At 43.3% G+C, this 13,275-nt stretch overlaps 1 protein-coding gene across 1 annotated transcript in view; it reads right to left on the bottom strand.

Moving 5' to 3' along the window:
- The window catches only part of LOC147706150 (uncharacterized), a 62,452-nt gene that overhangs the window by 22,559 nt on the left and 26,618 nt on the right, over positions 1-13,275 (bottom strand). The window contains exons 2-3 of the mRNA XM_086928415.1: positions 11,232-11,378; positions 4,090-4,236 (exon numbers count right to left, since the gene is read on the bottom strand). Of these exons, the coding sequence (XP_086784541.1) occupies positions 4,090-4,236; positions 11,232-11,378 (294 nt within the window). The remainder of the gene's footprint in view (positions 1-4,089; positions 4,237-11,231; positions 11,379-13,275) is intronic.

Genomic DNA, 13,275 nt, shown 5'->3' with positions numbered 1-13,275 from the left:
GTTTCAAAACTAATTAGACATGCGCTGGTCAAAATACCTTGAAGAATGTGGATTGGGGCTTGCACAGACGTCTTTTTATGCTGCAAAGTCACTGTGAATGATCCTTGACTCAGCAACAGTTTGGGTGCAGGTCAGGTGTACACCTTTGTGTTTGACACTTTGAATTGCAGTACGGGTGACAAATTGTTAAATTGTTTGATTGGCATGCTGGTAATTTATTCACCACTGTCAACTACAAAGTTTATGTGGCAACCAGTGACTTTCAGTGTGATCTTGGGGCAATGTCCATATGAATTATTTTGTTTTGTTGATTCACTTGTTTTTGTTATGCATTTGTCTTCTTTGCAATCAGCAAGGCCTACGTGTGCATGTTTGTTTCTTTTTATATATAATGCTTGCACATTCCCCCTCTTCAGCGTTACTCGATGGTGACATCGAGGAACTCTTGCAGGTTGAACTTGATGACAATCGACTTTGTTTAGTTTACACCTATAGCAGTTGAGGTTGCTTTTTGTCTTTGTGAGTGTAGTAAGAATGCTTCTGGAACCTTCTGGTACCCACTTTCTTGTCTCGCCGTAACGCAATTGTTTTCTCATTTGATCTGCAAACCAACATAAAGTGGTTCTTTCTGCAATCTTTTCACTTCAATCCGATGGCTGGACATTTACTTCCCATCGTAAACACAGTTTTTCTCTCTTCGAGGATGTCAACTTACGTGCATTCACTTTATACTTGTGTTTGCTCTTCATGATTAATGCCAAGCCACCATTTCCTGCTCCAGCTTCCATTTTGGAAGCTTGTCTTTCTGCTCTTTTCTCAGTTCTTGTAGCCAGTCGTACTTTTTTCTAAGTTAAGAGTCACTCTCAATATGCGTCTTCTGAACCAATCTGAAAGACAGCTATCAATGAATCTGAGATGCATAGATTCTTTATCAGTAAACTTACTAAACTTACAGTGTTTGAAAAGCACATCAAGTCTCTCAACAAACTCATCCATAGTTTCACCAACGTGTTGTCTCGCTTAATTGAAAATGTACATTTCACAGTCCACATTGTCATTGGATTGAACTTGGCTCCTAGTGCTTATTTGATCTCATGGTACGATATTGTCCCAATCTGTGAGATTATCTTTATCACTTCTTTAACTCCATCACCAGTAACATTCTTTGAGTAGGTAATGATTTATTTAATCATTTACTTCTTCCAGAGCATCAATGAAGTCATAGAAAGTCTCAAACCATGTGGTCCATCTGGCCCCAAAACCCCGCTAACTGGTGGTATTGAACAGTGGTATTGAATGGTGTGGGGGCTTAAAATGTGGCAGGACCATTTTCCATATGTCTTGTGGCAGCAACTAGAAGGTTTTGTTATCTTGAAGGCTTTTTTAGTTGTACTGAAAGCCACTGGCTGCTGACTTACCCTGCCCTCGGCACCTTCCCTGGCGGCCAACAACCTTGCAAGCACAACCCCAGTATTTGCTCTTGAGTCACCTCGCCCGAATTTGAGGTCATGAGTCCGGTGAATATATTTTACTACATATACTTGGATGCCAAAGCCTTTTAGCATATTCGGTTTTCACAGCCTTTTATGTTGTTACCTCATTGTCATTGCCTTTAGCGTCCTACCTGGTTGTCGCTGCCTTTAGAGTTCTCTTTGTATGAACGATGGCTCAGCTCATCTGCTAGGCCTTCAACTTCACCAAGAGGACTTGTAAGGGCTGGAGTGGAGCTTGCACTCCTCAAGCCAACTGCAGAATATTTTGCACTGGCTTGGGGCTTATGTGGCATGCACAGTTGGTTGTATCTTTGCAAACTCAATCTTGTTTCTTCGGGCATGTATTCCACCTTTGTCGCCAGTTGTTGTGTCCTCCACAGCCCGGGAGCATGCACAAGAAAACGCCACACACGGAGCTCATAAACAGCATCTTTATTCATCAATTAATCAACCAAAGACATTTATAGAGCGCGCTACCTACCCGTAGGGTCTCGAGGCGCTGGGGGGGGGGTGCCGCTACTGCTCGAACAGCCAGGTCTTGAGCTTCTTCCTGAAGGAGAGGTGGTCTTGGGTCAGGCGCAGGTCGGCCGGGAGGGAGTTCCAGGTCTTGGCGGCCAGGTAGGAGAAGGATCTTCCTCCTGTGGTGGCTCTGCGGATGCGTGGGACGGCGGCGAGGGCGTGGCTGGCGGATCGGAGGTGGCGTTTGGGAGCGTAGAAGTTGATTCGGTTGTTGAGGTAGTTCGGGCCTTGGCCGTGGAGAGCTTTGTGTGCGTGGGTAAGGAGGCGGAAGGTGATTCTCTTGTTGACCGGGAGCCAGTGCAGGTCTCTTAGGTGTCCGGAGATGTGGCTGTGTCGTGGGATGTCGAGGATGAGTCTGGCTGAGGCGTTCTGGATGCGCTGGAGCCTCTTCTGGATCTTGGCGGTGGTTCCGGCGTAGAGTGCGTTGCCGTAGTCCAGTCGGCTAGTGACGAGGGCCTGGGTGACGGTCTTCCTGGTCTCTGTGGGGATCCACCGGAAGATCTTCCGCAGCATGCGCAGGATGTTGAAGCATGACGAGGAGACAGCGTTGACTTGCCTGGTCATGGAGAGGGAGGAGTCCAAGATGAAACCCAGGTTGCGTGCGTGGTCCGTCGGTTTGGGTGCGGTGCCCAGGGCGGGGGGCCACCAGGAGTCGTCCCAGGCGGAGGGCGAGGAGCCCAGGATGAGGACCTCCGTCTTATCTGTGTTCAGCTTCAGGCGGCTCATCGTCATCCACTCGGCTACCTCTCTCATCCCTTCGTGCAGGTTGGCTCTGGCGGCGGCGGGTCGTTGGTCAGGGAGAGGATCAGCTGGGTGTCGTCGGCGTAGGAGATTATGTTGAGGTTGTGTTGGTGTGCGATGGCCGCGAGGGGGCTCATGTAGACGTTGAAGAGAGTCGGGCTCAGTGAGGATCCTTGAGGGACGCCGCAGATGACTTTGGTGGCCTCTGACTTGTTCGGTGGTAGGCGGACTCTTTGTGTTCTTCCGTCGAGATTTTCATCAGCATACAACTTTCAAACTGAAACTTTTCATTATCTCATAACCATTAAGAAACACCATTAACACCTCCCAAATGATTAAGGAATTCTCTCATTGAGTCCTCCAGGGACACGGGGTCCAAATGCCCACAGCTCTAATACACTACAGAGACCAGACGAGGGTTCCGTGAGATGTAACCATGGTTACCCTTGAATGCATTACACAAGGCATTATCATCTTATCTATTTTTAGTTGGACTTATATATGTAACTACCACTGTAACAATAAACCCATCAATCTAGTCTAAATTTCTTGTATTAGCTCAGAGACATGCAAGAGGGATCAGCATAATGCACAAAAGGATGCATTAAGAAGCACAACACTTGGCACTTTATTGATACTTCATACATTAGGAGGCCACTATCCAGGGCAGAGACTCTCTATGCATTAAACACTTTCACTCTCACTAGAACATTCCTGTTTCTAACCCCCTGCACATGACTAATATGGCAATAACACAAATGCAGCATTTTGCAGGGGGTTTAGTTGGGGGGTTTGGTCAAGTGCATTTCTTTTGCTCATGCCTCTTGATTGATTTGATGATTTTATTAACTGTTACTTTTATCTACCACATTTACATGTGTATTATTGTAATGGTGATTTATTAACCCAACAATAATTGTTTTATTTAACCAAATGATCCCATCAACAAAATCAACAGGAAAACAAAGGGGAAGCATCCTCTAAACCTTTACATTGACAGACTGCCCGTCCACAGAAGCCACAGAGGGCTGATCCAAAGCCCACCCTCTCTCAACTTCTTTTTCATTTACTGAAATCATCATCTCTCACATCAAGATGATGTTAGGGTACTGCACTATTGGAAAAAGGCTTTAAAAACAGCCCCCTAACATCATCTTGATGCACGAGAAAATCAAAACTCTATCTCCTAAGTGAACATAGAAAGTACCATAGGGAGAATGAAGACAGAAGCTGCACCACTTGTGTGTGCCACACACATAGACACAAGCCATCACAAACACACAAAGGAGATTTCACAAATATTTCTCTTTGCAGCACAGTATCTTCAGCCACATACCTTTGAAAGATGGCTCACACTTGCGTCCTGTCTTCGTGAGGCAGCACTTTAGTCCTCTCGCGCACTCACTGTCTGAGCTGCAAAAATCCTTTCTGTTTTTAATGCTAGCCTCTTTGAAATGAACAATTGGGCACTTGCCAGGCCGTTCTAAATAGAAAAAGAATGGAAACAGAAGCTTAGAAAGTCCAGCATTAAAACTTTTTTTTTAGTCTTGTTATGTTCATTCATTTCATTTCTGCTATTTTCTCTTTTTAACCCCTTGCCCGCGGCCGGAATTCCGCTCCTGTGCGGCACATTCCGACTGCGGGCGTGGTCATGACGGCTGGTAGCCGTCATCAGCACACGAGCACTGTGTGCCATGACGGCTCCCAGCCGTCATCAGCATGGAAAGGGTTAAAGGATGGGGATAAATTATCCTTGGGTGCTTTGAGCAGTGAAGTCCATATTACCAAATGGAACAGACAGATCTGAGTTTGTTCTGCACTTTGTTCTTTCTAGGCTACGCTTCATGAACCTTGAGTTCATGTTCCTCATTCCAGTGAGGAGTTCCTTTGCTCAGTGGCAGTCATTGTCCAAGATGAAGGCTGAAAGGAAGGCTATTTTCTTTATATTCTTTCTACATTATAGATCTTACTTTGCTCCTCATTCCTATAATGCCATCCCACTGATTCCAACCACACTTGAATACCAAGTTTACAGAATATCTGATCAGGTCCTAAGTGTTAGAGGTGAAAGAAGGCAAGTAGATGAAGACTAAGACTTTGAGTAAGGACGAATGGATGATTACTGATGAACATTCACTAACAAGTATCAGCATCTATTGTATCGCAAGCTAACATTACTTGGCTGGTTCAAAGTTACTATTCCTTGGAGGGCTGACAGCTAAGGGGACCAAGAATGGATTGATTAAGACAGGAGCACAACTCAAACATACATTGGTGGTTAAAAAGATCAGACGCCTACGGCTGTAGTGTAACTACATAACATACCCAAGGGCTGGACTTTCCTTGCAAAGAAGCCACAAATGTAAAGTGCACTGACCTAAAGTAACATCGAAGTCCTTGAGGAGACATCAAATATTTTCAAGGTGGGTAGCTGCCAGGACGTCAGAACTACTGTCTACAAGGAACAATGGTACCATGGGGTCTTCTTTATATGTCTTAATTACTCGTGATCTATCGTAGCACAGCATAAAATAAAGTAGATAAGCGAGCCTGCAGCCTATTCTTATTCCTCTGGTTTACCGTCCCCTTGTTCTTAGTACTGTTGACCCTGGAAGTGGTCATCAATGGCATCCAGTTGGGTTAAGGACCTGTGGAACCAGAGGTCTCTTCAAAGTCCTGGCTTCACACTCTACAGTAACTGTGGAAAATACCACCTGACCTGTGAAAGGGTAAACAAAGACATGAACTACATGCATTATTTCTGATTCACTTCTCTGCAGACATGTGGTTCTTCAGCTAAATCAAAAGAGTTCAGTGTTTACTGCCAGGCTACCTGCAATCTTCCCACAAGCGGCATGATCTAGGCCCACGCAACCTCTGTGGCGTAGACTGGCACATCCCTCTACAGGCACACAATCTACTCCGGAAATTTGGACATCTTTGAGGCTGCCACTTTGAATTCAATTTATGAGGAATTCACCATGGAGGACTCATTTCGTATTGTGCCACCCTTTGACGTGAGGAGGGGTTGCATCTGCAGTCTACTAAGACACACTATTTCCATTTAGGCAATGCATTAGATGAGGCATGATTGATCTATTTCTAAGATGGGAGGAAGAGGAAGAACTTTGATATCACGAAGCAACATTGGTTAAATGACTAAGGATTGGGATGAAAGCATGGAATAAATGCAAATGTTTAATGGGTGTCCCTTAGAAGATGGTAAGAGTGATCAAATGAGTGAGTGTATCCTTTGAATTTGGTAATACAGGGCCATCCTGTATTGTCAGATTTTGCATCTCTCCTGGCCTATTATTTCACAGGCCAGAAGAAGGCGTTGTTGTTCTAGGGACACACTGATGGGGATAAGTTGCCCACCAGAAGCTGGGCAGATAACTCTTCAAATAAAAGCCATGGTCTGGGATAGCAGAAATGATTTCACTGCAACAGAAATGGGTACTCACCCTTGTGATCAGATAAAATACAAAGCAGAAGCCTGGGAGCTACCGTAGCACTTTGGATAATTCTACTAGAGGAAGAGACTGTACTACATTTTGCTCCTTTTGTAGATTTGTGCATTGAACTTATGCTTTTGTAAAGAAGCCAGACAAGTCCTGGGGGGAACTAAGACCTTCATGCGATGACAGGGAGATATTTGTCACTGTACCTCCTTTAGGGCTTAAAGCCAGAGATCTGCACAACTCTAAAATGCAGCCTGTGCTTCTGGATCACACTGACCTGCATTTCCATCTTTCTTCTGAAGTTGATCACTAAAGTACTAGGAAGAACGTTATTTTTACATAATTTGTGTGACAAGTTTGTTCCCGCTATTAGGAGCACAGAAAGTATAGGGCATCCATCCTGGGTACTTTATGACCACACTGCTACCTGTACTGTGATGTATGGGCGGATCACTGACATAATAACGAATACAAAAATATAGACTTACCAAAATATCGATGCCAAAATATAGAATGCAAAAATATCGAATTCCTTTTCACAAACAGGTAAGTACAAAAATATTGAATCAAAAATATTGTTTTAAAAAATATAGTTAGTCAAAATATCGAACTTTTTTAAATGTCTTAAAAGTAATTTAAAATTATTGAAATAATACATATAATTAACTAAAAGATACTTAAAAATACTTAAATACCTTTAAAATTATTAAATAAATAATTTATTACCATTCCAGTGAGTGCAACAGTAGGGAAAACGTTGGATAGCGTAGGGGTAAAAATTACTATTCCCACTCCAGTGAGTGCAACAGTAGGGAAAGCGTTGGATAGCGTAGGGGTAAAAATTACTATTCCCACTCCAGAGAGTGCAACAGTAGGGAAAATGTTGGATAGCGTAGGGGTACAAATTACTAAATCAATATTATATTACTTACATTCAATTCGATATTTTTCACCACTATATTCTGTACATTCAATATTTTGTCCATTCTATATTTTGACTTCGATATTTTGGTAATTCGATATTTTGAATTCGATATTTTGTCTGTTTACCGTATGGACAGATTCAATTCACATAACAGGTAATTATGCTTCCTGACAGTGCTTAATCTAGTCCTAGTAACTATTGTGTGTGTGCGAGAAAGTAGGTTCTACAAAGAGAGTTAGACTGAACGTTCTCAATAACCAAATCTGTCAAGCACAGTCAAGTGTATCTGTTTCTCAGAACCTTCATTTCTACTACACATTTCCTACCACCATCACACCACATGCTCAACAAAAAGTTGCACACTATGATCTGAACTACAAAGAGATGCCTACCAAGGCTAGATGGAAACCTAATGATGAGGTATGCCACACTAGGTGGTCGAGGCTCACTCCAGTGGAGTATTCATCTCTCACCTAGTTCTGTTGGAGCATTTTGGGAATATCCTTCTACCTTCACTCGAGCAGCGGTACTGAACTGCATGGAAGCATGTAATACTCTAGCCCTTCCTGCCACCACCAGGGGTCTTTAATGTGCGTTCGGTGCATATTTTAGCACATTTAACCAATGCCTCTTGACTTTGTTTACTGTTTTGACAGGAAGGACGTGACCAAAATTTGCTGTTGGGATATAGGAGCGTATAACTTTGTGGATTCTTGCACAAATACTTTTTTCTTGCCTCTGTTTGGATGGACCTATCTATTGTTCATTAATATGTTGATATTTGCCAAGCTGGAGATGAGTTTAAATTTGCAGAAAATATTGCAAAAGCTGAGTGTTATCCCTGTAGCCAATAGGCCATGGATGTTCATGCCTAATGCGACAGAGAGTTCGGAACAGAAATTCAAACTCCCCCGCATAAACAATTCCCAAGAGATTGTACACCAACTTGGGAGGTCCCGGCTGTGAACCTTGTTCGAGAGCTTAAAGTAAATTGTGGTGTTTTATACAGCACAAACTAGACCCAAAGGTATCAGAGCAATTTACCTGAGCACCAGTTACGTTACAGCTGGACACATTCATTTATTTTTTGTTAGGCACGGGGAGAATACGTGATTTGTCCAGAATCACAGAATGTTGAGCGTCCCTGCCGAGATTCGAACCCGGCTCCCCAGCCCTGAGGTCCACTGCCCAAACAGTTAGGCCACATCCTCAGGCTGTAAAGGTGCAAAGCTCCATTGTGGTACAGGTTGCTTTTTCTGCGTAGAGGAGAAGCAACTTTCAAACATGGCGATCATCAACTTCAGAAATTTTCCATGGGGAGTGGAAAAGCATCCAGCATGAAGCAAGAGCTTATTTAATCTAAGTGATTATTCTTTGCGTTTAGAGAGGGATAAGAAAATTCCAGCAAGGCTGAATACCAGAGGACGATCTGGCAAATCCAAACACGCTCAAGTAGACCTCACTCAATGACAGTGGCACAGAGAAAGGGGACTCCCAGTAAAACACAGACATTAGCAGGCACAAGATTGAAAACAACAAGGAATGGTAAAGCTCAAGTGGAAGAAAAAGAGGGTTACAGCAATGTTTTCACTGAATTAAAAGCTTTTACTCATTTGAGTGCAGCCTTGAGTTCATCCTACGAGTTAAGATGCTTCAGAGCTTCAAGTGGATCCCCACCACAACTAGAAGGATGGTCACCCAGTCCCTCGTCAGCAGTAGACTGGACTACGGCAATGCACTCTACGCAGGAGCCCAAGCCAAACTCCTGAAACGGCTCCAATGCATCCAGAATGCCTCCACATGCCTGATCCTCGACATCTCGCACCACAGCCACATCACACCTCACCTGAGAGACCTGCACTGGCTCCCCATCAACAAGAGGATAACCGTCAAGCTTCTCACCCACGCACACAAGGCACTCCATGACACCGGACCAGCGTACCTCAAAAGCCGACTCAGCCTCAACACCCCGTCCTGCCAGCTCCGCTCTGCAGACCACGCCCTCGCCACTGTCTCCCACATCCGAACAGTTACCGCCGGCAGCAAAACATTCTCCTACCTCGCCGCCAAGACGTGGAACACCCTACCCATCCGCCTACGGCAGACCAAAGACCTCCTAACCTTCAGGAGACTCCTCAAGACCTGGCTCTTCGAACAGTGGCAGCTTTTCCCCCTAGCTCCTTGAGACCCTCAAGGGTATGTAATGCGCTTTATAAATGCTATGATTGATTGATTGATTGCTACCTTTTTAATAGTCTCTGAGATGTTTCTATGAGACAAAGAGATCAAATTGAGAGCTTTTTATATGCATTTTCCTCTCTAGCCTGCGTAATTCTCATTTAAATGCTTTCAGCTTATTGGAAACTGAGATGCCTGAATGTGTCTGAATCTGCTATCTTTTCATGGCGTATGCATGGAAAGAATGAAGTTGCAAATAAAATAACAGTTGAAACACCACATGTTTTAGATAAGTGTGCACCACAACTTAGCAAACGCGCTGGTGGAACTGAATGCTAACACTGATGTATGCCCTGTGAGTACCCTGATTTTAAATAAGGCTGATAGGCTGACCCATGAGACTCAGTGAAAGCCTGAAAAATCTGCGTTCAATTCATAGTTCATTTTTTTGCATGTATCAAAAAGAGAAATAGAAACAACGAAAAATAGAAAGCACAGTGCCTCATATCCATTATAGTGAGAGACTTTCCTTTGTAACACCCAATGCTGCAAGTTCTAGTGAGAAAGAGGGAGAGAGAGAAAAACAGAATGAGGGTGGGAAGACTAAGAGTAAGGAAGATAGAAAAAGGAAGCGAAGAAGAGCAAAAGAGAGGGAGAGAAAGACAAGGGAAGAGAGTGTGACAGAGAAAGAAACAGAGAGAGAGAGCTATTGACCGAAGGTCAATTCTTCTAGTGCTCCAGGCAGTGGTAGAGATCACAAAGAGTCCATCTTTAGAGGGATCTCTGGGTTGAGGCACCCATAGGAGTCATCATGCCCTGATGCTAAGATATGCCAGGGTTTTGCTCAAAGTGCTCTCTGAACGTAGACATCAGATCATGTCAATGCTTCTAGAATGAGATCACCTGGAGCAAACTTGATAGTCAAAGCCTGGAAAGAACATTTCAAGCTAGGCCGAGCATCTTCCTGTATCACTAGTATACAGCCTCGGTCTGGTCTTCTTCACTGAAGCTCAAATCAATTCAAAGACTAAACCAGACTACTCACAATTTATTACAGTGGAAATGGATGAAAAGCGCAAAATTCCTGAGAGGTTTCACCCTGCAAGTCAGGACTTTTCGATGTTGCTCTATTGGTTCGACCCTACCTGGAGAAACTTACGTATTACAGTGATAGAAGACTCATCGCACAAACTAGAACTGGCACTCTCCCTTTGAAAACTATGAAAACAAAAGAAAGCAATTTACCACAGCAGAGTGTCTTTGCAGTGAAACTGAACACATCATTAGTTTTCTGGTAAGATGTCCCCCTAAATGCTAATTTCAGACGGAGTACCCTCGGATTCATTCTAGAAAAGAACTACTTGAATAGGAGCATGAATGCATTTTCTTTCTTCTAAGTGATATCTTTGAGGATGTAACTAGAAGCACAAGAAGATATTTTGCTGAAAGTTGGAACCTAAGAGAAAAGAACGTGAGAAAAAAACATAGGTACTCAATATGATCCTCTCAATGTCACTCCCGGGAACGTCAGTTCAACTGATAAACTACTTTATATGATATGTTGTATGTTTTGCTAATATACCATTGTGTATAAGGTGATTTTGGGCAGTCTTTTTATCTACTGCTTTAGATTTTTGTGATACGGCTATCCCAAGCGCATAAAGTAATCTTTGTATCGCGAAAGCACCAATAAAATACATTCAAACTCAATGCATCTAGAGCACACTGGATGCCCCATTTTGTTCACATATGTGTTGGTGGTGCTATTGTGAGATGGCATCAAACCCAGGTCTGAAATTCTAAAATGGTGCCTCCTAAAAATGTAATCTCATGAATACTTTAATCTGAACTCACATATATCCATATTGCAGTATTCAGAAAGGTACGAAGACAAAATGCTGAATTCATATGTACCTTTAGCGGGCGTCTTGCAAAACTTGTCCTTATTGTCCAAGCAGCACTTCTGAACCAGAGGGCAGTCTTCATCCTTCTGACAGAACGAATCCTTGAATTGGTCTTGAAGATTGCCCTTACGCTCGCGTGGACACACTCCAGACCTCCCTGTCAGAACACAACAGCAATAAGAGACATGCATCAGTACATTGACAATTCAGGTGTGGTTTTATATGGAGACAGAACTTGGGCAGCAGACACTGGATTCTTCACCTTGGAAGACAGCATCAGGAGGTGGGAGACAAGGAATGAGTTCAAGTTTTTATTTTTATGATAACGGAACTCTGTCGAGATCCACATAACAGTTTAGCAATAAAGTAAAAAAAGAAAAGAAACAATTTTCAATACATATTTAAATAGAAATGTCAATACAGTGTTAAAAAACATTTAAAGAAGGAAAACAATTTAAAGCAAAACATTTCGTTAGGAGGATTAAACATAGCTACAATGAAATCATAAGCAGTAAAAATACCCAGCTGAAAACACAGAGGTTTTACCCATTTTCGTCTGTGTACCATAAGGGCTGGGCAAACAAAAACTACATGGTATAAATCCTGGGGATAGAGTTTACAGAGGTCACAGATATCTGTACCACCATGCCATTTAGACAATAAACAATTCAATGGGAGTAAATCATATCTTAACAGTAAGATAAATCGCCTAACTGCATGAGGAAGATTCCAACCTAAATATGGTTGAAATTTTTTAATTTCACAAGAGTTACCGAGGGTGAACATTCCTCTCTTAGACTTTCGGATCGTACTATCAGCTCTAAAACTCAACTCCCAAGATGAGGTTTTTAAAGATAATTTTAATTGGGGAGTTGATAGTGTAAAAAGACTTTGTTCATCAATCTGTAATAGAGAAATTGCCTGTCTGAAGTTTTTTACTATAGAGGAGTAAACATTATAGGAACCCAGCAGTTCTTTTTTTATTTGAAACCTCAGGGTGCCAGGTTTTCCTTCAGCAATATAAAAAACCCATCTCACAACACTCGCCACTGCCTGGGACCGTGCACTACGTAGACCAAACTCTTGTCGCAACGATGACGTAGAGCTTGCAGTATTTACAGAGGCTAGATTACGAAGAATTCTTCCCTCAATAGAATCCAGGAATTTCCAGCATGCCATGTCCACTATTTCTAGTCCGAAGATTAGAGATGCGGGGATTTTTGCCCGATAGACTTCGAGCAATATAGAAAAATGCCTCCGACCTGTCGCTTTGTATAAGGAGATAAGACTCCTCCCTTGAGCGAGAATGAGAAAGCTGTTCCTTTCAATTGGAGGTGGCATTGCCTCACAATAACTTGCACTCTCAACTCTCTAACAAAGACAATGCCCTCACACATAGCTCTCAACCAAAAGTCTACAGAGGGTTTCTGTAGGAAGCTGGCCCTGTATATGCTACACCAAAATGAGTTATCAGGGGATTGTAAAGCGCACTACTCACAGTGAGGGTCTGAAGGCACTGGGGGGGAGGGTGGTCAATGGATCTACTTAGCTTTAGAGCCAGGTCTTAAGGGTCTTCCTTAAGGTGTTCAGGGAGGGGGCGCGTCTAATGTCTGCCAGCAGCTTGTTCCAGATCTTGGCTGCAATGTGAGAGAAGGATCTTCTGCCTGCTCTGGCTCTGAGGATGCACGGGGTTTCAGGCAGTGCAAGGTTGGTAGATCGGAGGTTTCTCTTGCGTACGTGGAAGTTGATTCTGTCGTTGAGGTATTTAGATCTGTTGTTGTGAAGGCATTTGTAGGCATGAGTGAGTATTTTGAAAGTGACTCTTTTCCCTACGAGGAGCCAGTGGAGTCTTTGTAGGTGTTGGCTGATGTGTTTGTGCCGGGGGATGTCTTAATGTCTTAAACGAGTCTGGCGGTGGTGTTCTGCATTGTCTGGAGTTTGTCGAGTAGGGACTTGTTGATGCCGGTGTTTCCATAGTCCAGTCCACTGGTGAGGAGTGCGTGGGTGACTGTCTTCCTTGATTCTGGGGGGGATCCATTTGAAGGTCTTGCAGA

Source organism: Lissotriton vulgaris, chromosome 7 (assembly GCF_964263255.1).
Source record: "Lissotriton vulgaris chromosome 7, aLisVul1.2, whole genome shotgun sequence".
Classification (NCBI taxonomy): Eukaryota; Metazoa; Chordata; class Amphibia; order Caudata; family Salamandridae; genus Lissotriton; species Lissotriton vulgaris.
Note: the sequence above shows the minus strand (reverse complement) of the source record. Positions and strands in the feature narration are given on the sequence as shown.